The sequence below is a fragment of the Harpegnathos saltator genome, unplaced genomic scaffold (genome assembly GCF_003227715.2).
Source record: "Harpegnathos saltator strain DR-91 unplaced genomic scaffold, Hsal_v8.6 scaffold26, whole genome shotgun sequence".
Lineage (NCBI taxonomy): Eukaryota > Metazoa > Arthropoda > Insecta > Hymenoptera > Formicidae > Harpegnathos > Harpegnathos saltator.
The window spans coordinates 59,951-76,515 of NW_020230050.1; the positions used below are offsets into that span (position 1 = coordinate 59,951).

Here is a 16,565-nt window from a genome sequence, read left to right on the forward strand (position 1 = left end):
TTTCATTTTCTCCGTCGAGAAGCAGGCAGGCGAGCGAGCGAGCGAGCGAGCGATTTTCTCGCCCGCCCTCCGCGCCTCGTCTCGTCCTCCTCCCGGCGGTCCTCTCCTCCCCTGCCCCCTGCCGCTCCTGCTTCTTTCTCTTCTTCTTCTTCTTCTCCTTCTTTCTCTTCTCCTTCTTTTTCCTCCTCCTCCTCCTCCTCCTTTTCTTCTTCCGTGGCTCCTTCAATCGCCGCCGAACTCTGGCGAGCTCTCGGCCGGACCCTAACGCGCTCACGATCTTCTCGGACTCTCTCGGTCACTTACTCTCCTACCTTGAGAAACGCCCGCTCGGCGCGATTCAGCGGCGATTTCGCGTCCACTGCGAGAGAAAGGAGAGGAGGGCCCGAGAGCGCGCTCTCGGGCCGAACGAGACGCGTCGCGATGAGACGAGATCGGGATCGGGAACCTGCGGGAGAGAGGGAGAGAGGGAGAGAGAGAGAGAGAGAGAGAAAGAGAGAGAACGAGAGGGAAACGAGCGGGACTCGAGAGAGCGTGAGGAGGGAGCAGCGGTGCTCCCGGCGCGGCGGCCTCCGCAAGGTGAGGCCGTCTCGGCGGAGACACTCGACTTCGACTCTCGAGAGAGGGAAAAAAAGGAAAAGAAAATATTCCCCAGCGGCGATCGCGTTCGTGCCTCGACGCTGAGGCTGATAAAAGCCCTGCGAGGGGAGGGGAAGAGGAATGAAGGAACGGCCGCGCGCGGCAACTTAGACCACAGGTCGAGGCGAATCGTCGTGCGCGGTTGCGCTCTAAATTCTCGAGGAGCGAACGCGCGCGCGGAACGTCCCGGTGCGCGAATTCGACCTGACAGGTTTTCCTCCGCCGCGCCGCGCTCCGCGCGCTCTCTCGACGATCGCTCTCGATCCCTCGGCGGAAAAGGAATGCCTGACATCGGTCGTCGCAGGCCTTATCGTGTCGCACGCGGCGAGACCACGATAATTCGCTCGCTCGCTCGCTCGCTCGCTCTCTCTCTCTCTCTCTCTCTCTCTCGCAGTCCCGCAGTCTCCGCGAGACGCGCGCGGGTTGTCGCTCGCGCATGCGGCGCGTTTGAATTCCGCTCGTCCGACTGTGGAAAATTGCAAGCTCGCGCGCGCGCGCTCGCTGTTGTAACTTGTCCGTCTCCGTAGAGCTTTGACCCTCGACAGGCGGGTGTCATCGGTGAATCTTCGAGCTGCAGGCGAGTCTCGCTCGGAGATAACTCGTAGCGAATTCGTAGCCAATTCGAGCGATTATACAATCGTTGCGGTTTCCGAACGCAGCCGCAGATTGCGTTCGACAAACACGCCGCTTGTGCAACCGTCGAGGCGAAACGTATCCCCGTATTGGCCCGCACCGTTAGAATCCGCCGAAAGTCGACGCGCTCAGCGAGCCGCTGAGTGCTGAGTGATGAACGATCGCGCAAGTAACATGCGCGATCGTTTGTCCACAAAATATGTCTCCTCTGTACAAAAGACCCGAGCTGAAACTCTGACGAGAAAGCGGCGAGAAAACCCTCTTTCTCGAGGATTCTTGCACACTGATATGAGACAAGTTAGAGCAAGGCGAGAACACACTTTGTTCCGCTCCAGCTTGTCGCCTGGCGCCGACTCGAAAAGCTCTTCGAGAGAGAGGACAGGCCATCACTAGCGACGAGATCCACCGCGCAAGTCCCGGTCGTGGGAGCCGCGAGTTGAGCGACACTGCTCCATAGAGTATCGTGCAGTGTGCCTGTAGTAGGGATACACGAAGGAAGAGCGCGCGCGCAGAGGGGGGCGACACGTGGAAGGGGGGCTCAAGGCCGGTCGCGCTGTCATGCCAGAAAGCTTGCGTGCCGAAATATCAACAAGCCTTTTCTCTACGTGGGCTACTCGCTAGCGCGCGCTAGCCGATCGGCTGCTCGCACACGCGCCTTTCTCGAAGGGAAATCATGCGTTAGCCTAAGTCCCGGCGAGGAGCTGCGAACGCGCGAACGGACTCTCGCGCCGCGGTTTAATGCCCGAGACTCGCGTACGGGTAATAGAGAAAGGAACGGGAGGCCGGGAGAGAAACGGAGAGAGAGAGAGAGAGAGAGAAGGAAGGACGAGCGGCGCGGACAGAGACGGAGGGAGGGAGGGAGAGCGCGCGCGCGCGAGAGAAAGAAAGAGAGAGAGAGAGAGGTGCATGCACGCACGCACGCGCACGCATTTGAGTTTTGGACAGGTGGCACGGCCATGGCGGCTGACAGCTGACAGTTCGCGAGACCCGGAATCGAGAGATCGCGAAGGCGACTGTCGCGAAAACCCTGCGGCGGGACTCACGAGAGAGAGAGAGAGAGAGAGAAAGAGAGAGAGAGAGAGAGACACGAGACGCGCGCGTGGTGCTCGTGGAAGCGAGCAGGAGGCACGTCTCCGCCGGAGCTGCCGACTCCGCGCGTATGCTCTCGTACGCGACGGTAAGTGCGGAGGGAGCCGCAGGCAGAAAGGGGGAGAGAGAGAGAGAGAGAACGTGTAACCGAAAGTCCGAGCGGTCGGTAGAAAATCGCTGCCAGGTGCGCGATTCGATCGCTCTCGCGCGGATACATACGGAACACCTCGGCCGGGAATCTCGAAACTCCGCGTTCGCGTCGCGTTTTCCTTCGACGTTCACGACGATAAAGAACGCGCGAGAGACAGAGGGGAGGGGGGGCTCGGCGAGAGGGAACGAGAGGTACGCGAGAGAGGAGAGAACGAGGCGAGGAGGGAAGACAAACGAGAAGGACGCCGAGAGAAAGACAGAGAGGCAGGGGAGGGGGAGGGGGCAAGTGGCGGCGAAACAGGAGAGGGTGACGACGGGGAGGGGGTAGAGAGAGAGAGAGAGAGAGGGAGGAGTAAGGAGGAGGTGCAAGGGGGGAGTCGCGGGGTCATCGGGAAACATAACCTCCGTACGTCCGTGCTCTCGTACTCGCACGGCCGACGGGCTTTAATGTATGTGATAGCCTCGCTGCTTTCGGGTCGCGGGAAGCCGTGGGTGCTGCTCTCTTACCTCGTCCGCAGCGCGCCGCGGCGCTCCTTCTCTCCGCTCCTCTCCTCTCCTCTCCTCTCCGTGTCCGCCCGGGCTCCCGTCGTCCCACGGCGTGAGCGCAATCGTATATAATATCGTATCGTATCGCGTCGCGTGTCGCGTCGCGTCGCGTCGTACGAGCCAGCCCGAGAGAATCGCGAGCGGTATAAGGCACTCCTGACAGTCTTTTCCACGACCCGACTCCTCGCTCCGTAGCGGCGAGGCGCCTATCGCGCGAGCACAGCGAAGGACGATCCGCGAGCGAGAACGTATCACGTCGCACTGGTCGCACTGTACCGATCACACTCGTGTGCACGGAAGAGAGAGAGAGAGAGAGAGAGAGAGCGCAAGAGAGAGAGAGAGAGAGAGAGACACGAATGAGCGAGTGAGCGAGCGGGCGGGCGGGCGAGAGAAGGAGAAAGACAGAGAGGGAGAGAGAAAAGGAGGAAAAGAGCGAGGAGGACAGAAGGAGGGGCGGGAGGGAGGGAGGGAGAGAGCGACAGAGACGGCGGCGGCGGCGGAGCACCTCGCGCGCGTTGCTGTGCTCCCGGTGGACGCGCGGTGTCGCGGTGCTGCCGCGCTCTCGACGGAGAGGTAACGGGCGAGCGACGAAGCCGCCGACGGACGAAGCCGCGTGCACACGCACCTTCTCGCGTCACGTTACAACAGACGAGCAGCAGTCGCAGCGAGCCACAGACACGGGCCACCTCCGACTCTCCGTCTCCGCTGGCTCTCCGACTGGTGGCACCTCTCCACACACCACGAGTTCGCGCTCGACTGTCTCTCTCTCTTCTCTCCCTCGGCCTCCTTCCCTCTGCCGCTGGCCCGTTCCCTCCCTCCCTCCCTCTCTCTCCCTCCCTCCCTCTCATTCTCTCTCTCTCTTTCCCGTGGCTCTCCATGAGCCTTCCATGAGTGTGCCGTCGTACCTGCGTCTCTGTCTTTCTCTTTCCCCCCCCTCTTACCGTCCCTCGCGCGGTGACCGTACGCCGCGGAGCCGATAGTACAGTACACCGTCGCACGATGCCGACACCGCCGTAGGTCGCCTTTGACACGACGCAGCGCGACGCGACGCGACGCGACGTACGTACGACCCACACACGCATACGCGCGCACGCACGCGGCGCGTTGCGTCGCGTCGCCTCCGCCGCTCTCGCCGGCCGACGCGACATGGCGACCGGCTGGCCGGTCGGTCGCGCGGCGTCGTTGAGTCGTTCCGTTGACGCGCGCGTCGGCGGGCGAAAATGCTCGAAATTCCGCGTGCGAGCGCGGAGTCGCGCCGCTCGTCGCCTGCGCCGTTTGCGCTCGCGCGGCGAAAGCGCGCGTGAGCAGCGCCGTCCGTCGTCGCAGCAGCAACTTGGCGAAGCAGTCGCGATGTGACACGAGGGATACTTCAGCAGCGCTGAAGGAATTCTCGCGCGTTGGGCGAAAGTCGTCGCGACGTGCGGACGAGTTTCGGGAGCGGATTCAGGCTCGCGCGTGACGTCTTCACCGAGGACGCTCACTTCCGCGGGATCACTCGGCGCGAGACCGACGTGCGGGCTGCATTTGTTCGTCAAACGCGCGCGAACTTGAAGAACGCTTCCGTACCGACGAACTTCCCGCACGTGACGTTTCCGTCAAGAATAGTCAAGAAGCAGTTCCGCGCTTCCGAATTCCCGCCTCCGAGGGAATTTATCCAATTTTTCTAATCATTTCCTGTTAAAGTTTGTACCTGTCTGTACAACTGAAGAGCGTACCCTGCGCGCGACGTTTCCATCCGGAACGGCCGCTTCCGCGGATTTCTCGCTCTTTTTCTCGCGTTCGCGTCGCGAATTTCTCATCCGCGCGTCTCGGACGTGGCGTCTCTTCGAGGACGAAGGAATCTCCCTCGCGTCTCTCCGCTCGATTCCTCCGAGCCTGAGGTCTCTCCCCGCCCGCAGTTGCGTCTGCGGTTTTTCCGGTTTTAAAGGCGCACCGGCGAATCCGCAGTTTGACTTAATTGTACTCGGCGATGTGCAGCCACAGTGGGACGCAGTTGCATCCGCCGCTCTCGGCGCGGCGGGCTCTCTCGCAAAACGCATGTCGGACAAACGAAAATCGTCACGGTTCAATGCTCCAGTCTGACCGCGGCTGCCGAAGCGGCGACCTGCTCTCCCCTCGCTCTCGCTCGATTCCCGCCGATCGGCGCGGCGCGGCGCGTTGAATTTGTCGATCGAGATACGAGAGAGAGAGAGAGAGAGAGAGAGAGAGAGAGAGAGAGAGCTTTATCCAGCGCGCGCGATAGCGCGAACGGTAAAAGCGAGGCGTGCATTCGAGAGAGGATCCCTTTTTTACACAATTTCACCTCTCCGGCCGTTTTTTGTGGATTTTCCTTATCGCGCGCGCACGTCGATAACGCGCTAAAGTAAAAGGAAGCTCACAATGCAGAATACTCGATGGAGGCGAGCTGATACATTTTCCGAGTAATCAGTCGCATTATCGTTATCGAGTCCAGGCTCGCAATACAACCAGCTATTCCAGGAAAGTTATTTTCAGAGAAGGAAAAAAAGGAGAGGGAGAGAGAGAGAGAGAGAGAGAGAGAGAGAGAGAGAGACAGGTGTGATGATTCAGTCAACTGATATATACTATATTACACAGTAGCAACATACATCTGTAAAATATACACGAAAGAATCGAGTGTGTGGAATCTGCTGAATGTGACGAGAGACATCATCTTCGAATTACAGATCGCGGCGCACAGTTGACGGCGGAGGGGGGAGAAGGAGCGCGAGGAACGTCGAGGAGAGGAGCGCTGCCTCGTCTGTCGCGCTGGAAACGCAACGGTAACATGGATTTTTTATTCGTTACTTTGTACATATATATATATATATAAATATATATATGTATATCGTATGTACATGACACTCGAACAGGTCGGAGCGCTCCGACACGCTCCCTCCCCCGTCCTGCTCGCCCTCCCCCCTCGCTGCGGCAACATTCTTATTGAATAAAAATATATAAGTCCGGATGCGGCGGCAGAGCCGGACGATCCTGATCCTCGGGATTCGATCGGCAAATACGATCGCCTCCGACAACATTCTCCGCGTGCCTCCGCCACGTTCGAAGAAACGCGTGATTCATCGAGCGAACGCGCGTCTCGAAAATGCCCTTCTCGTGTGTGTGTGTGTGTGTGTGTGTGTGTGTTAAGGTACACGCATTAAGTTCGATTCGCGATGCCGAATCGTGCGCGTCGGAAAGGTTCCCCGGCGTCGACCGTCACGGCCGTTCGCCCGGCTCCTGCGCGCTCTCGAGGCCGCTCTCGAGGCAACGAGGGACCGCGTGCGGACGATATTACGCATATGGTGTCACTTCGAAAAATCCACAAGCGAAGATTCTTTCAAGTACCGTCCCGTCGTTGAGCCCTCGAGTCGGGTCGCGACACCTCGCGAAACGCTTCCGCCGGCTCGCCGTGCCGCGTCGCGTCGCGTCGGAGAAGTATGAATAAAAATTCGGAGCCCCGCGATCCGCGGCTCCCTTCCTTGTCTGGAGAATTTCACACAAGCGTACGTAAACACAGAGCAGCGAGAAACCGTGACTTTCAATCAAGCGTACTTCTCAGCAATTTTCATCAACGAACCCCATCCCAATTCCCGTGCGTTCTTTCCCTACAAACCTCTCTGGAAGTCAGGATTCGCTGGCGGAAACAACAAGTACGAGTGTAAACAAATTCGACGAGCGAAACAATAACAACGAGACTCCTCTCCGAGAGACCTTCTCGCCTGGAGAATGTCGCGGAGAAGAGAGAGACAGAGACAGAGAGAGAGAGAGAGAGAGAGAGAGAGAGAGAGAGAGAGAGAGAGAGAGAGAGAGAGAGAGAGAGAGAGAGAGAGAGAGAAAGAGAGAGAGAGAGAGAGGGAGAGAGAGAGGAGGCGATGGAGGTGTCGAGGCGCGGCGCGCAGCCGGAATCTATCCGGACGATAATATCCGCGTGCGATCGCACACACTTTTACAGCGCGCAACAGTGACACACAGAGAGATAGAGATAGAGATAGGGACAGAGAGAGAGAGAGAGAGAGAGAGAGAGAGAGAGAGAGCGAGAGAGAAAGACAGAATTTCTCGTGTGCCTCGGAAGCGAGCGATCAGGTACGGCGGTCGGTTTTACTCGCGATCGATCTCTCGCGGCGGTCGAACGTCGCTCTTTCGGCGCGCAGGAATTGTTTCACTGTCGCCGGCCAGTCGGTAAATGATCGGCTCGTTCGCCTGGTGGAGGAGCGAGAGACGTCTTTCGCGCAGAGTCTATTTCCTGCACGGCGACGGCAAGCTCGTGGTCGGTGTGGGCGTCGGGCTGCTGCTGCAGGATCTGCTCAGTATACGCTGCGGCTCGACGTTCAGAAAGGTCCTGTCGGTGGTGGGCGGCGCGGAGACGATTTCCGGCTCCACGGGACTCGGACACCTTTGGCTGCAGTTCGACGCTGGGCTCCTCGACAGCGTCTGCAGCGGTATCCGGTAGATCCTTATCGGCTTCCAGTCGCTGGGGCCGCCTGTGAAAGGGAGATTCGTTTCGTTTGCAGAGGGTGCTCTCGAGGCGCTTGTTAGCACTAGGGATATATCGACTATCAACAATGCTATTTTTATCACAGCGGTCGAAGAGAGAGAGAGAGAGAGAGAGAGAGAGAGAGAGAGAGAGAGAGAGAGAGAGAGAGAGAGAGAGAGAGAGAGAGAGAGAGAGAGAGAGAGAGAGAGAGAGAGAGATAGAGAGGATTTTTCGAAAAATAGCGCAGAGGGAAGGAATTAAAAAAATACTATCGTACTTGCGTAAGCAAAAATTTCGAAATATTTCGAAACACCTGAATAGTGCAAGGGATTCTTTTTCTTGTTCAGCGACCTTGTTCTATTTTTCCTAAAACGAGACGGATTTTTCGAAAAATGATGCAAAAGAAAAAAATTATGTGTGTTATCGTACGCGTGTAAACAAAAATTTGGGAATATTACGAAACACTTTAATGGTGCGAGGGATTACTTCTTTTCTTTGTTCAGCGATTTATTTTTCATAAAGCGAGACGGATTTTTCGAAAAATGATGCAAGGCAAAAAATGGAGAAATATTATTGTACTTGTGTAAACAAAAACTTCGAAATATTTCGAAACATCTAAATAGTGTAAGGGATTATTTTTTTCTTCGCTTTTTTTTTTAATGTCAATTAACTCGTCGACTAACGAAATGGATTTCGCAAAAGTGCTTAAGCCGACGGAGAATGGAAACTCAAAAATCAAGCAATATCGTTAAAATGTTGTGCCTAGGCATCTTCGGAATCACCATTTAGAAGTACGAAATCAAAATTTCTCAAAGAGCGATTTTAAAAAGCTTTAAATCAATTTTAGAAACATTGAACTGATGGAAACATCCAAACGTAGTATCGCGTTTCCGCCGGTCAAAGAGTTAAAAACATGAAACATGTCGTCGTAAATTTCTGCAATTTCCCGGAGAAGCTGCCAAGCTGGTCACTCGCCGGACCGCTTTGGTGGTTGCGGTTAAACAATTCGAAATAATGTAGGGAAGAAGGAATGGGATTCGCGGGAGAAGGTCCACGTACCTTGAACGGACGACCGCGAGGACGACGAGGACTGCGTGGAAGGCGGCGGGCTGCAGGGCATTTCATCTTTCTCGAAGGGTTTCGAGTCCAAGCGAATCCGTTCGCACTTCCCCGGCATGAACTCTGGCGCCGTGGTCGCGAAGAAGATGTCGCGCTTCGAGGTGATGAGGTTGAGGCTTGGCATGGCGATCGTGTGCACCAAGTTGCCGTTTATTATCAGACGGATCTCCATCGTGTCGTCGGTGAAGGCGATCACGTATGGGAAGGCACAGGCTGCGGTCAACAGACGCGCGAGTGTGAGTGTGTGTGTGTGTGTGTGTGTGTAATAAATTAATTATAAATCTCTAACGTCGACGTACCTACGACTGTCGGCACCGAATTCCAATTGAAGTCGAACTCGGTCGGCGCAGCGTTCTCTTCCGCCAGTTTTTGAAAGTGACACGTGTCTGAGGAGAAGGAGCGGATTAATCCTTAACGTCCGAAACGTCGAGGATCGAGTATCGTTATAGAAAAATCGCGACTCACTGTTGTAACAAAGTAACAGTTCCGGCTCCTCGTCCTCGCGGAGGTCCAACGCCGCCACCAGGTGCGGCTTAGCCGTCGAGTCCATGTGGACGATCTTCGAGGCTCCGCTGGCGGAGATGAGCTCGAAGTGATGGCGGGCGCCGCAGCACAGGGTCCACTCGTTCGACGGGTCGGCGCTCTCGATCATCGTCACCAACGACGGTGTTTCGCTCGCCGTGAATTCCTTGAGCAGCAGGAAACCGTCGACGGTGTCGGTATCGGCCGCCGAGCACCAGATGGTCCAGGCTGCGTTGTGCTTCCACTGCAGGACCGTCAGTCGACGGCCGACGACCACGCACTGTTTCGCAGCATCAGCCCGAGGAAGGAAAATTAGCAGGGCTCTGGTTAAGGGCCTGATTATTTTTCCCTAACATTAATCGGGCCTTAGTTGGGATAGAAAGACAAGGGCCCTGCAAATGATTTAACGGGTCCTTAAATAAGGCAATATTGTGAGGGCCTTACAAGGAAATATTTTTATTATTGCTTGAGTAAAAATATTCGTTCTTTTCATACCGAGAAATTTAAACTGTAATTTCTTTACCTTTTTATAATCTTGTTAGTATACAACAAGAATTTTTTATTTTAAAAATATGGCATACTTTACAATCAAATACAGCATTCTTTACGCGCAAAAATCCTGCTACTGTTTTCATTAATATTTGCTGCATCTCAAAACGAAGGCAATACTAGAAAAATCCTTGAGAGAAACTAATAAATATGGCAACTAATGAAACTAATAAAATTTGTTTTCAATTGCGGTATAATTAAAAAATCTTTAAAAGATAGAGCGTATCTACTAAAACAATACTAAACTATGGCAATTTTATTACACGCTCCAGACTTTATTAATTTTCCATAACAAAACTTGATTTGTATATTCAAAGCAACCTTAAGAGATCCTTCCAAGGCCCACATTTCCCCAGTTTTCCATGTTAAAGCGTTATTTCGTAAAATCTAAGGCATTCCTAAAAAATTTCTCCAAGGCCTTTATCAGTCTCCCCTATCAAAATCTTATTTATTGAATTCAGAGACATTCTTAAAAAAATCCTTCTAAGGCCCTCAGTTTTCCTTATCAAAGCCTTATTTCGTAAAATCTAATTTCATTTCGGGACCTGATGTGGTGGTAATAACGAGGCAACCCTTTTCAGGGCATCCCACTTTCAGCCTTATCAAGGCCTTATACTTCATGAAGACGGCCCTAACAATTTGTTGCTTGGGACGATTATGCGTATTTCGCGCGTCGGTAATCATCGGTGAGGAAAAACGTGAGGAACGCCTCCATTTTAATCCTTAAAGGCTACCCTGAGTGAAATTGCACTCGTGCGAATTTTTCATTTTATTAAAAAACGTTACCACTGACAATACTAATTTTATATTCATTACAGTATGACAACATTATGATAAAACAAATCAATTCTCGCATATACTTTGCTATAAGTATTAACAGTTTGCTCGGGGTGACATTTGAGGGTAGCTCTCGAGGATCAAATGATCGATATTTCCGAGCTCAGGAAACATCAACACAAGGAAACTGACATATTCTTGACGTAATAAAATGTTACTTCAATTAAAGTATCACTCACCGTTAATAATACCAAATGCTATTGTTTGAGATCAAATGATATATCACTTAATTTTATTTTACTTTTTACTTCATCTCTGGCATTTTTCTAATACTATATTATATATCACGTTAATATTTTTTATACATGTCGATGGAATCCAGACAGATTACGAGCTGCTTGTCTGCGCAAATTGCAACTTCTACCGCGTACTTTTTCACTTAATACGGTAATAGCACGCGTTATCTGCGACAGTCGCGGACAAAAGCGAAGGGCTTTTCCGCCCTCTGACACGGTGAAAGCCGTGTCAATCGACGCGTCCTCGACTCGAAGTACGCGATCTCTCTCGAAGATTAACTCGAAGAAGATCGCGGACTAGAGATTAGGTCTTGATAAATCAGCTAGTTCCGATCCCGACTGGACTCGCCCCCGACTTGCTCCAACTCCAATTTTCAATCCGCGATCCGCAATTTTCAAAGTCTCCGATCAGCGTGATACCCCGCTTCGATATCCATTCGATATCATCCTGCAGGATAACGATCACGCAATTTTCCCCGAGGAGGCGCCAAGTCTCGGTGAAACTCGCGTAAACTCGCAGACTTCCCCCGGCGCGAGTTCACGCAACTTCTCAACAATGGAGACTTGAAACTTTCCGCACGTCGCGACTTTTTGCTCTCCGCGGCTACGCGTCGTCCACCGATCGCAGCCCTCCAGAGCAACGCGTTGCTCCGTTGGTCGACCGGGGTTTACCGGGTGGCCGGCGCGAGTAACCTAGTCCGAGGCGGTACGTTACCATGCGTAGATGCGAGCCCCCGGGTCGCGTGATGCTGTACAAGTTGCATCCTCGAGTGCGCCTTAGCTTCCTCTCCTTGATGTGCGGCCGACTTCGGACGGCCGGGGCGCGAACGCGCAACCGTGCGCGCGGACGGCCTACCGGCTGGAACTTGGCGGTGGCGCGCGTGAAGTTGTCGCACTCGTCGGCGTCGTCCTCGTCGCAGTCGTCGCAGTCGTTGCGCTCGTCCTCGTCGTCGGCGATGATGGTGTCCTCGTCGTCGTCCTCGTCCTCCTTCTCGCGCTCGTCGCTCTCGCGGTCCATCAACAGCTCGGCGCACCGCGCCGCGGGGTCGCTCTCGAACTCGCGCAACCGGAAGACGTACACGCTGCTCTCCTTGCCCTTGTCGCCGGCGCGGAACAGCAGTATGCCGTGCTGCTCCACCACGTCCAGCTGCTTGATCTGCACCGACTCGTCGAAGATCAGCCTGTGCGAGAGGCCGTCTGCAAGCAGGCCCAACGTCTTCAGAATGCTGCGACTGGCGGAAAACCGTTCGATACGCGGCGACGGAGTTTTAATCGGCAGAGAATCGTTTCTATTACCGTGGTATTGGGTTGTTCGGAAGGTATTTTCGGTTTTTTTTTTTTTTTTCTTCAAACAGATGGTCGGCATTGGTTGTGCCTTTTTACAGCAGTTTACCTCACTTCGAGCCAGAAAGTCATTTTACATTTTTACAACGCGCGTTTCGAGCTTGATTTGGGAGAATGTTGTTTTGAAATCTGTCAAGTTGTTGTTGTTTGGCGTCGCATCAAACTTGGAAGACCAACGTCAGCATTCTCGTCACATTTTGCTTTTTTATTGCCGTAAAGGCAAGAATGCAGCAAGCAAGAAAAAAATTGTGTGCCGTGGAGAGGATGTGAACCAGAAGTGGTTTTCGAAATTTCAATCTGGGAATTTTGACCTCAGAGATGCACCACGTTCTGGAAGGTGGCCAGTTGAGGCTGATGAAGACCAAATAAAGGTATTGGTGGACGCAAATCGCCATTTAACGACACGAGAAATTGTTGAGAGATTGAATTTATCGAATTCTCGACCGGGCATGAGAATTTGAAACAACTATTGGTTTCGTTTCACAGCTCGATATTTGGGTTCCACACTTTTTCTCAAAGAAAGAGATTTGATTCGTCGCATTACCATCTGTGATTCGCTGCTGAAACGTGAGGAAAACGATCCATTTCTAAAGCTACTCATAACTGGAGTTGAAAGATGGAGATTGTGTACAACGATATTAAACGCAGCTCATGGAACAGATGTGATGAACTAGCTCAAAGCACATCGAAAGCTGACATCCATCAAAAGAAGGTGATGCTCTCTGTTTGGTGGGATTGGAAAGGAATGGTTTTCTTCGGAGCTGCTACGAAACAACCAAACGATCGATTCGAATTTGTATTGTCATCAATTGAACAAATTGAATGATTCCATCCAAGCAGCAAAGACCAGAATTGGCGAACAGGAAAGGTGTTGTGTTTCATCATGACAACGCCAGACCTCACACAAGTTTAATGACTCGCCAGAAGCTGCTAGCGCTTGAATGGGATTTGCTACCGCATCCACCTGATATTCACCTGACCATCTGACACCGTCCGATTATCTCTCATTTCGACCACTACAAAATTCCTTGGATGGTAAAGATTTCGATTCAAATGAAGGTGCCAAATATCACTTAATTCAGTCTCCTGCCAATAAAGACCAGGAGTTGTGCCAGCGTGGAGTCATGTTGTGACCTTAAAGATGGCAAGAGGTGTTGGAACAAAATGGTCTCGATACTTGACAGAATAAAATTTTCTTTCTATACAAAGTATTGTCTTTCATTTTCATGCAGAAAACCGAAATTACTTTCCGAGCAACCCGATACATTTGCAACTGCTGCAACTGCTACTCCGGTAGTAGAACACCAAGGAGGCGCAGTCGGGGAGGCGGGGGAGGGGGAAGTCGCTATAATTTTGACAGCAGCAACCACCTCTGTCCTTGTTCCCTCAGCGCGGGCTCCTCTATCGATCGCTAATCGCGACTTGTCATTTGCCGCGCGTTAGTTACTTCGCACTTCGCGCCGTAACGGCGGAGCGGCCCCCAATTACAGCGACGGCCGTGCCTGTCGCTGGGATTCCGCGCGGATTCTCGACTCCTCCGCGATTACCTTCGATGAGGAACGTGCCGCCCTCGGTGGCGAGGATCAGCCTATTCTCCAGCCAGACATCCCCGCAGACCACCTCGTGCGGGAAATCCGGGTAGATGCACCTCGGCTCCCACGGCCGGGGCTTCAACGGTCCCACCGTGGCGAGAGAAGTGGGTGCCAACCCGCGCATGATAGCTTCCAGCTTCAAGGCCTGCCCGACCCGCACCATCTCGACGGCGCGTGTCTCCTCTCGCCGTCGTCCCGGCGCCTCCACCACGTCCGAGAGCGCCCGGCGATTTAGCATGCTCTATCACGAAATTGCTGTATGAGCCGCGCCCATGTTGGATCTCTCAATTATACGATATCTTTGCCGACGAGTACTTTCCTGATGAAACGCTACCGCGCTTCTAGCTATCGTCCGCGGGTGTGCGAGTTTCGCGGACTATCATCTCGCGTGGCGAGATTTCGCTCGGCTGGGCTGATCGAAATTAATAGCGGATCGCGAAACGGGGTTGAGGAGAATCCACTTGCCCGAACCCGTCCGAGCCGGAAATTCCGCGAAATTTCCGCGTTGCCTCGACCAATTCTTGTCCTTTTTTATCATGATCATACAATGATCGCTTCCGTTATGCGTGCGACTTCAGTCGCACAGTCGCGATCACGTATCAATCTCACCCATCGATCAGTAATCCCGTGCATGGCGGCTGATTAATTCTGTTTACTCATTCGTCGACCACTGCAGCAAATTCAGATTTTAATCGATCAATGCCCAGCACACTGCGTCGACGCGTGAAACGTAAAACGACTCGGTTTGCCTATTTTACGCGCGTTTTACATATGCATACGTAGCGCCGCCGCTAAAAAATACCCAAGCGCGTACAACGACCGTGTTGAAAAACTTCTTTCTCTCCTCCCTCCAGCCCGCCTTTGATTTTCTTCACATTTCGTTTTTACGGAAACGTGTAATTACGCTCGCTGGACGGTCCATCGCGATGAACAAGCTATTTCGTCGTTGCCACTGAGTATTATGAATGAGGGGAGATTGATCGAGCACGCTTAGGGGGCGGCAGGGGGAGGCGAAGGCGGAAAGTACACGCGAGCAAATGGAAGGCCTGAAGGTCGCAAAGTAGCTTACGTTGCTCTTGCTCTCCTGCGAGTGCTCCTGGTACATATCTCGCAACAGGGCGTCGAGGGTCCTCTCCCGCTTCCTGGAGAACGTCGGGGTGTCGAAGGTAGCCTTCTCGCCATTGATCAGTTTAACGAGGAGAAACTCGCGCAGATTATACGGGTCCTCGAAAATTGGCGGGCAGGGTAGACTCGGCCCGAACAGGGGTACGGTCTCGTCGCAATAAATAGCAACCCGCCATCCCTTGCCGTCCGGCTCGGTCGTTACCACGGCGAACACGTCTAAGCAGTGGAAGATGGATCGACTGGTTCAACTGGCGATACACGGGGGCAAACGTTCGGCTGAATTCTCCGCTGAGATATGAACGATCCAGAAGGAAGTTCCCCTCAGGTAAAGTTTACCAGAAATCTTGACGACTCGGACTGATAACTGGAACCGGGCTTCCGGTTGATCGTTGATATTTCACCAGAAAATACATTCGTTCGACCAAACATCTTTCTCCCTGTGCTCTCTCCCTCTCTCTGTCTCTCTCCCTCTCTCTCTCTCTCTCTCCCTCTCTCTCTCTCTCTGTCTCTCTGTCTCTCGTCGAATTTCGCATCTCGTCCGATCAATTCTCGTCTCGATTTTAGAAGACGATTTTAGAACTGATATCAGATGGCTGTTAGATCGGTGCAATTATTTTTTAAACTTCCTCGAAGCTCAATTCGTCTCGCTAAATAATACTTTAGCCTCATTACCGAATGAAAGTATCGGAAATCAATTGTCGGGTGAGTGTTTGGTAGGGGTTTTCTAAAGGTTCGATCCGGCTTTACGGCGGCACTTTCAAATCTATAGACAGGGTTGGGAAAGTTGCTTTGTAAAAGAATCTAGTTACAGTTATAGTTTTTTTTCCCTGAAAAAGTAACTAGTTAAAGTTACAAGTTATTGACTTTCGAAAATAACATGTTACAGTTATAGTTATTTAGAGAGTAACGAGTCGTTGCTTTTTAGTTACTTTTTTACAATAATTGCCATTATTTTAAATAAATTTCGTAATTGTGTAAATTCCTTCAATTTTATATAGAAGTACTTTGTTGATTATTATATTTCTTATAATGTATAATTTTTACTAATTACGTTCATTAATTTAAATAAGCAATTCATATTTATTCTTTAAGACTATTAATAACACTTATAAGAGAGTGAATGAATTTGATAAGGCTGATAAATACTGAAAATAATCTCAACATTAAAAATTAGATTTTTTCACTAAAAAATATATTGATATTTTATAAATAAAGATTTATACTCATATATTTTATTAATTTTAAATTTGCAATTGAAATTTTACTTGCATGAATAATTTTTTTGCCAGCGCAAATGTTGCAAGGAAATGCTCAGTCGTTTTCGTTTCCAAATTTTTGCTGTAACTCGAATATTTCTGCATATGCTAACCATGGCATTGTACAATCCTTCTTCAAAGATTGAGATATTTTATCCATTGCTTGAATTTTTTATATAACTGTTTTTATATAACTAATCACGCACTTCACGCTGAACGCTGAAGTTATGTTAACAAACAAGGATTGGCGACGGAAATGTCCAATTTTTTTGAAAGAAATATAGATTGTGTTCGGAGAAGCGCTATCGCGTCCTTGTATCGCGCATTTTATTCATGTTTTACATCTAATGAATGATAAAGATAGATGACGCAACGGCTCGTTTTTTTCCAAATGCAGCCAGAATAATTGCATACTTATTGGATATCAAGCATCGCACCTTATCGTGCTAGTCTGCCAGAA

At 51.7% G+C, this 16,565-nt stretch overlaps 2 protein-coding genes across 3 annotated transcripts in view; both read right to left on the reverse strand.

Moving 5' to 3' along the window:
• Hr39 (nuclear hormone receptor FTZ-F1 beta) overlaps positions 1-3,825 on the reverse strand; it is a 34,446-nt gene extending 30,621 nt beyond the window's left edge. Inside the window, exon 1 of the mRNA XM_011143308.3 lies at positions 3,016-3,825. The gene's annotated coding sequence lies outside the window, so the exon portion shown is untranslated. The remainder of the gene's footprint in view (positions 1-3,015) is intronic.
• Positions 3,826-6,886: 3,061 nt separating this feature from the next.
• The window catches only part of LOC105184482 (GTPase-activating Rap/Ran-GAP domain-like protein 3), a 63,648-nt gene continuing 53,969 nt past the window's right edge, over positions 6,887-16,565 (reverse strand). For both annotated transcript variants that reach the window (XM_025299296.1, XM_011143310.3), the window contains 7 exons: positions 14,794-15,065; positions 13,680-13,965; positions 11,504-11,985; positions 9,110-9,446; positions 8,944-9,030; positions 8,585-8,857; positions 6,887-7,532 (listed from right to left, as the gene is read on the reverse strand). In XM_025299296.1, coding sequence (XP_025155081.1) covers positions 7,288-7,532; positions 8,585-8,857; positions 8,944-9,030; positions 9,110-9,446; positions 11,504-11,985; positions 13,680-13,965; positions 14,794-15,065 — 1,982 coding nt within the window. In that variant the 3' untranslated portion in view covers positions 6,887-7,287. The remainder of the gene's footprint in view (positions 7,533-8,584; positions 8,858-8,943; positions 9,031-9,109; positions 9,447-11,503; positions 11,986-13,679; positions 13,966-14,793; positions 15,066-16,565) is intronic.